General features: G+C 46.5%; 1 protein-coding gene across 1 annotated transcript in view; it reads right to left on the bottom strand.

The window, feature by feature from the left end:
• The window catches only part of gabbr2 (gamma-aminobutyric acid (GABA) B receptor, 2), a 117,911-nt gene that overhangs the window by 55,123 nt on the left and 54,534 nt on the right, over positions 1 to 8,254 (bottom strand). Inside the window, exon 3 of the mRNA XM_084695924.1 lies at positions 863 to 1,033. Coding sequence (XP_084552050.1) covers positions 863 to 1,033 — 171 coding nt within the window. The remainder of the gene's footprint in view (positions 1 to 862; positions 1,034 to 8,254) is intronic.

Here is an 8,254-nt window from a genome sequence, read left to right as displayed (position 1 = left end):
TATTTACGGTGTGCAGTTTTTCCTTCTTCTTTTTTTGAGCCCCAAAACGCAAAAACACTCCAGTCACAAGTGATACGTTTCTCAGATTCACACGTTAGATATGTCTGATACAAGCCGGCGCTCTGTGGCGTCGCAGTGATGTACTGTTGCCAAACGTTTAGTGCTACCCAGAGACGTGAGCAGACAGGGAAATAAGATGTGCTATTCATTCTCAATGTGCTACAAGAGACAATACATTGAAGAGACAATACAGTATGTTGAAATTATTTCTGTAAAAAAGGCTGCTTGTAATGTATGAAGCAAACCAAATGACCATCCTTTCACAATGGCCTGGTATTAGAGGGGTTGGGGTAAGTCTTTCAATGTAGCCATGCTACTGTTGTGGAAGACATGGTCATAGCACAACTAACTACTCAGACAGTAGAGGTTCATGGTGGTCAGGATACTGTATACCCTGTAATTCGAGAAAGAATGCTTCCTGGGATGTTATTTGCATAATAGGAATAGTCAAAGCCATTTCCGGAATCTTTTTAAAGATAAGAGGGGTCTTAAAATCAAACACCAGATGGACTTTAGAAAATAAACAAATAATTTAAATATCCCAAAACAGCACTAATACCTAGCTTTACAAAGGAGTTCTCTGCTTTTCTACTGCATCTGTTCAAACGTCAGACAGATGATGCAACACTTCTGCAGCAGTGCTGTCATTTCTACGTATATCTAAAAATAAACACAGGAACTGATTAGCATACTTGTATTGCCCTCTTTGAACCATTTTGAGAATGCCGCTTCAACGTTTACCCGCAAGGGTCTATACGGGCGGAGCCAGGGGCTGGCGTGCAGCTGCCCGGTCCAAACTGACCTCTGAGAAGCGCTGCACGTCCTGGGTCAGGGTCCCCACGCGGCTCCAGTTGTAGAAGTTTAGGAACTTCACCACGGCTGGGTTCACGGCGTTGTCTGACGGAACTGTCCGGAAGAAGTTGGGGTATTTCTTCTTGTCGGCCAGAACTGGAGTCGTCGCCGCGAACGACAGCTGGAGAGACAGAGGAGGACATGTGGACGTTACGTACAGTACTCTCAAACTGCTATTGGTTGATGTCTTAATGACTCGGCCGTATGGATGTGGATAGTGTAATGTGAATGAATCTAATGCATTGCTTAAGTTAAAGGAATGAGAAATGGGAACAAGCCATCTCACACACATACACTGTCCAGTCTCGGGGTGTGAACAAATCAAATGTCCACAGAGTGACCACAGTAGAGCTACACATGCCTGGTGAGTGACAGCCCCAAGAATCCAAGACCTTAACGAATTTTCACAGAGTGAGTGTGCGTTTAGCATACTTTGATGCACCGGGATGGTATGCATGTGTCTACACCGTGTGTACAGAGATACGGAGAGAGAGAGAGAGAGAGAGAGAGAGAGAGAGAGAGAGAGAGAGAGAGAGAGAGAGAGACAGAGAGAGAGAGACAGAGAGAGAGAGAGAGAGAGAGAGAGAGAGAGAGAGAGAGAGAGAGAGAGAGAGAGAGAGAGAGAGAGAGAGAAATCCGTTTTCAGAGAGGAGTTAAAAGCATTACCCTCTGTCGTTCACAGTGCTACTTAGTTCGGATTAGGTTCTGCCTTTGCTCATTTCCTTCTTCCCCCCCAAAAATACGGAATAAAAATGTGCTGAACCGCACCATTAATGTGAGGACCTTTTCAGAAACACTTCACATCTTCTGTTCAAACACTGCAACCTAAGCACATTTAAATCTATTCACGTTTGTGGAGGAAAATGTATTTGAACATTCCGAACTTCATAATTTCTTAATTCAGTTTCAAACTGCGGGAAAAGTTGAGTGCCCCGAAAAAAACATGAAAGATATCTAGATGTTTCTTCTTCATGCCTAAGGTGTCAACATATTTGGAAAACATGCACATTACCAATTTACATATGTTTCTGGTCTCCTTGGGCACCAATCATGGTATTTACAATCAATCTCAATACCAGTACAGCTCCAGCACTGCATGTGTGAAGCCAAATCCTATTTCAACATCAGAAGCTGTTATTGAACCAGGACACTGACCCCTTGTCAGTCTTCGTGTGTCCAGTTACTGGTGTCCCTCCGAGGGTGTCTCACAGCGATGGCTGTGTGGCATGGAAGCCCGGCCTCTACGGACCCCAGCCCTCTGACAGGACACACAACTGAACACACCTCACCGCGTTCCAGCACCTCGACAGAGGAGCAGGCTGATGGACGGAGTGAGTGAGTGGTGGGTGGGTCAGTCTCGGATCAAGCCCAGTCTGAATGCGATGATGTCATTGGAGGCACTCTGTTGATCTGATCTTGTCACACTGTCATTGATGGCAGTGGCACACCGGCCCCCGGGACATCAGATCAGACGCGAGTGTGCGCACACAGACACACACGCATGCACACGCCCGCAGTAGACAGAATCATCTCTCAGCAGAGCCCAATGATGTGGTTAGCGGTCACTGACTCGCGGCTTTCTAAGAACAAGACACTGCATTGTCTCGAACGATGTGCTGCAGTGTGCAAATGCACAATATAGAGTAAATCTTTTCAACATTTAATACCAGTGGACCAGTGTATATATTGAAATGACTCCCTCCTCCAAACACCATAACAAACACCAAAATAACGGCATTGCATTCACGTACTCACATGTGTTACTGTATTTATATACACACACACACATACACGCGTGCAAACACACACACTTCTTTCATTTTCATACTAATCAGCTGTCCCACTGTCTCCGACACATCCCCCAATAGGCTGTCATTTTCTCCAGGGGAGAAAAAGCTGTCATTTGTTTGGGCGTCCATGACGCGCAGGTGCACACTCTGCCTCAGCCAGCTCCAGTGTTCATGAGACTGAAGAGGCCACAGAGGCACCGGGGAGAGAGAGCATCGTTAGCCACAGTCAACCAACAAGGCTGATCCATTCAGACAAACTGAAGAATCTGTCAAACAGACTGCATTACAGTCTGATCAGTTTGGACAAGAATATTTAGGTTCGAGGATTCCAGATGTTTGGCCTCACCCGTGAGGCTAATTGTGGCTAAGCCAGGCTAGCTTTTGTTAGCACTTTTAGCTGTAAGTCAAAGCACTCCATTTTCAGTATGTCCTATCTGTTATAAAGTTAATGAGTGATATGAATCAAGGCTAGGTTAATTACAGAGTAGAGGGAGATTAAACAGACACTGTGATAGTAATCAAAAGCAGGATATTATAATTCGGATTAAGGCTATGAGAGTGATTGTAGACTTCCTGATCGAGGCTCAAGGAGCACCAGCTCCTATGAAGCAGGGCCAAGTGCCACACTTAAATCTCCAGATACAACAAAAAAAAATCTGATAGATGTCAAAACAAATTCATGAAAAAGGGAGCTAAAATGGGGTCATTGGTAGAGTCATTTTTAACATTTTGACAAACCAGCCAGGAGGGCCTGGAAACAACACAGGGATTAAAACCATCAGAGAAGAAGAACCCCTTTATCTATGGACTGCTGCTTGATCCAGAATCACCCAGCGGTATTGGAGCTTTACAGGGACTGTTGTTTTAATCTCCGTTTAGCTCAGTCTGTTTCCTAAACCCACACTGGGAGAAGCTTGTGCTCCTCCAATGAGATCCCAGGATTTTCCCTCCAAACGCATCGACTGGCTCAATAGAAGACAACGGGGGAGGGGGGGGGTGTAGTATCCACCCAATCTGGGTCAAAGTAGTGTTGTCGCTTTTCAATACTATTGGTGTACTTGATTGGATTCACAAAGAGGAGGAAGGGAAGGGATCGGCAAGGTCAATTTCATCTTTGCAGTTCATGTCTCTGTGCAGATGGACTTGGGGGTCTGAGGAAATGCATTGTGTAATTTGACCAAATGAATCAATGTGGCTTCTATCTCCAGATCCAGTCCACGTGAGATACTGCAGCCCATCTGGAAAGAACACATGGATGAGAGGAGGAGGAAGAAGGACTTCTCATCTAGTTTGCTGACAGATCCAGTCCCTATTTTAAACTGGAGAGCGTTATTCAAAAGGGAAGACTGAAAATAGCTCTATGATATCACACATCTCAGAGCTCTGTCTTATGTAAGAATGACTTAGAATGGGCTATTCAAATGAAATGGCCTTTTATGGACCACTATGCACTGGCACAATCTCCATCTTTGTCTTGTTCTCATAGACACACACACACGAGTGCACACAAATGGACACACACACACACACCCACAGGTAATTAGAACTGCAGAGATGGGCTGGCTCTCTCCCAGCTTACTGCAAGGTCACAGGAGCGCTGGTAATAGAACTGGGTCTGTTCAGCTCCACAGTGCCATGGAGCCTTAGCCAATATCCAGGTGAATCACAAAGATGACTTTCCCTACACAGGGTTTATCAGCCTCCATTTTGACCGTGCACAAAGCCAGACTCCTTCCCCCTCTTCACCTCGGTTATCCAAACAGATCCCAAACATGTTTATGCAGAAAAGAGAGGGGATGAGGCAAACAGACGGAAAAAAGAGAGAAAGGGAGAGCGTGAAAATGTGTTTTGGGAGACAGATGACAAGGTGGCTCCTGAAGATTAGCAGGAGCACTGCATGCTGTGGCTAGCTGAGGTCTGCTCTATCAGATCCTCTGACACCAAGTCGAGCTCTTGCAGGTGGGAGAGTCTATAGAGAGGAGTTTCATTCTCATTAGAAAGTTGTCGAGTCAATTCTACTTTCCTGAGGCAACGTATCGACGAGTCAGCTTAGCATCTTCTGAGGCAGAGACACCATGGAGCCAACCTACTCCTTGTGTACTGTATCGTTGGATGAAATGACACAGTCATCCTTTCAAACTGCCATTATTTTCTTAGTGAAAAAGGTGATTGCACTGTTTTGATAAGGTACTGCCAATTTTACTAAACCCTTCATCGCTAAGATAAATACTTAATAATTTAAAAAGTGTGGAAAATTGGAAACCTTGAAAAACAGTCAGCCTGTTGCTTGTTTTTGGATCGGGAATTGTGCACTTGTGGAGTATGTGGATTGATGAAATGAGTACCAAATCAAATTATTTGTTGTTACCTCAGGTAGGTAGTGTGGATTTTAGAGCACCTTTATTTACAATTTATTCAATACCAGAGTGCTTGGAAACCAGTTACCCACACTGCACAAGACCCACCATCAAATATTGATGAATCCATAAATTAGATGGACAAACAGCATATTCGATACTGCACATACACCAACAATCTATAACTACTTAAAATGCATGCTGAAAGGTAATGTTGGATGTTCCACCAGTGTATTGTTACTATATTTACCTAAGAGGATACATACAAAGTAGTCCCAAAAAATGAAGAATGAAATTGATTTTGTATAATAAATAAAATAAATAAACAAAAAGCATTCTCATGTGACGCTGCAAGGTCTGATGGGATGTCATGATCAAGTGACCCCTGAGGTCAAAGACAGACAAATCACCTGGTGCAATTTCAGAATGTTACTACACAGTAGCTTGATTATCACACCAACTGAAATGGTATCAAGGAAATACATACATAGCCAACATTTAAGATTTAATTAACTTTTCTCCCTTTCTTTCCCATTGTCAGCACTCTGGAACAACTACCAAGTTATTTCTGGCTTTGGATTGGTCAGGGGGAGACATTACTGTACCAGTCATTTCCTTTTAAACTGAATGCAAAATAAATGTCTCTGGAGGAGGGGATCCCTCACTGAATTGCTCCTCCCAAGCTATCTTAAATTTTTCCTGGGAGTTTTGTCTTGTCATCCTTGAGGGTTTTACATTGGTTTAGGTGCAGTTCTATGGGAATCTGTGAAGCCATCTGTGTCATCGCTTGTAAAGAGGGTGATTTAGGCGGAGTGAACATGCATTTGTTGAGTCAAGTGCACACTGGGTAAACAATTTCCAGCCTCACTGTGCTGCAGGGTAAATCAAGATGTTAAAGTTGAATCATGAATGAGGTTCATCATTACATCAAAACACACCCTTACCCAATCTGTTTGGACTCAGGTGCTAACACACCAGCCAGTCCATAGAAATCATCCTTCCTGATGAATCAATAATGGATGTCTTCCTCCTCCCAGGCTGACTCCTCGAGCCCCTTGCAGGGTGAACTAATGGCAGGCCTGTTGATCAGGAAGCTGAGAGGTGGTCTAGCCTCATTCAATATTCACCAGCGGCATTTGGCGCCCAGCAAGGGAGCCCGATGAGGGAGCCAGAGGCGGGGACGGCTGGGAGAGAAGAGGTGGGGCTGCGGGCTGGGGAGATGGAGGACGCGGAGCGGACCACATGCTGTGCTCATTAGCACAGCGAAAGGTGGAAAGGTAGCCTGTTCAGCACTTCACGGATGTCATCCTGTGGAGGTGAGGTGGAGATCTGGTGCCGTCGAAATTTCAGTTAGGAAGCTTTTGATAAACCCGAGGCCAAGTTATATGAGGGAACACGGCATATGAAGTCATAGAGCATTGAAGACTGTTTGCCACTGACAGCTGTAAGCCTGAAAAAGGTGAAAGTCCTAACTCGAAAGCATGGAAAAGAATGAAGTCACATCTGCGCGAGGCTCGGTATGTGCCTGCACCTAGAGGAGGAGAGGAAGAGACAGATGGCGGGGGGTGGGGGGGCGGGGCTAGGTGGAAGGAGGAGGCGGCAAGGTCTTGCAGCCAGTGACTGATATCCCGAGACTCTCCTAATGGACGACAGGCCGCCGTATCCTTTCTCCACCGTGCCAATCAAAGTTCCCCCACGTGCCCCAGCACACAGCCGGATGAGCCACGCGCTACGTGCATGCGAGCAACCACGGCGACGGGATTGATGGATGTTTTCGAACGGTGCCCTTGCACACTGCCACCTCTTCTTCACTCAGGACTGTGTCACTCGACACGGCAACCACGTCAAACTCTCCCCTCTCGTCCTCGCCCCGTCTTCACACCCTGTCACTCAGTGCTCCTCACATCTACCTCCCCCATCCATCTCCCTACTGCGTTTCCCCCCTCATGACCAGGAAGTGTGAGGTGTAGTATAGGGGAGAGGGAGACGAGGGGGAGGGAGAAGAGGTGAAAAGAAAGTGTGAGAATGTGTGTGTGTGTTTGTGTGTCAGAGAGAGGCAGAAAGAACTGAACCGGACCAGTCAGTATCCAGATAAATGACACGGCAAGCCACAAGACTATAAAAACACCCATCACTGAAGTAGTTTGTTATTAAAATAATTGCCAGTATGCAGGCACACGTGTCTGTGTGTGTATGTGTGTGTGTGTGTATGGGTGTATGTGTCTGTGTGTGTGTATGGGCGTGTGGGTGTGCGTGTGTCAAATCAAAAGAGCTCCAACCTTTTCCAGAGTCTGCCTAAGGCTAAAGACGTCAATGTACAGATATAACGGCAGCCATCAGAGAAGCAATCCGACATCTATGAAATGTTGACGGTCCAAACGACCTGTCGCCTCCGCTCTTCCTCTCTTCCTAGGAGGCACGCGAGCGGTGGATTAGGGCCCACTAAGGCTCTCCGGGCGCCCGTCTCTGTGATCCTGATGGGATGAGGGCAGAGCACACACCCCCCTGTTCTCCAGTCCAGGCTGGACCTGCGTGCTCTCACAGAGGAACAGGCCCACATGGCTGGCTGCGTCGACCAGGGGTGATGGACTGGTTATTATGCCTGCTCTGAAATGTAAGGGGCTGGATGGGCTGATGGTTGCTCTCTCTATGTACATGCATGACATGCACTGACAAGACAACAACAAAGCTAATCCTCCCTTTGCGTCACAGGCTCATTGACCGTTTTTCTTTTTTTTTGGGGGGGGGGGGGGGTTGTTGCTTTTTTTCACGTATGTGTGCTGCATGCGACACGTCACGTGACACGGATCAATAAACAGTGTCAGCTGTCTCCACGGCAACGCAGACTGATAAAAAGGGGTGACCCTGGGAAAGGACTTCTGAGTATTGATCACGTGACTCCTCCTGTCCTTGGAGGAGGCGCGAGGCGAGGTGGTCGTATCTCCGAGGGGATCGTCGAGGACGCTTCATTTCATTACAATATTGATCGGAGTGGTCGGCAACGGCAGCTGTAGCCATCAAAGCGTGACAGCGCAGCACTTTGCATGCGGTGAGCGCATGGTTTACATGCTGAGTGGGGCCAGATACCACAGCACTAGGACACGGGCAGGCTTGTGTTATACGGATTGGACCAAAACGTTGGACTGTTGTTGTCACGTGGTGAAATGATGTTGCTCACTATTAGTATCACACACA

The sequence above is a fragment of the Hypomesus nipponensis genome, chromosome 4 (assembly GCF_054491055.1).
Source record: "Hypomesus nipponensis isolate SF chromosome 4, ASM5449105v1, whole genome shotgun sequence".
NCBI lineage: Eukaryota > Metazoa > Chordata > Actinopteri > Osmeriformes > Osmeridae > Hypomesus > Hypomesus nipponensis.
This window is presented reverse-complemented; position numbering and strand designations above follow the sequence as displayed.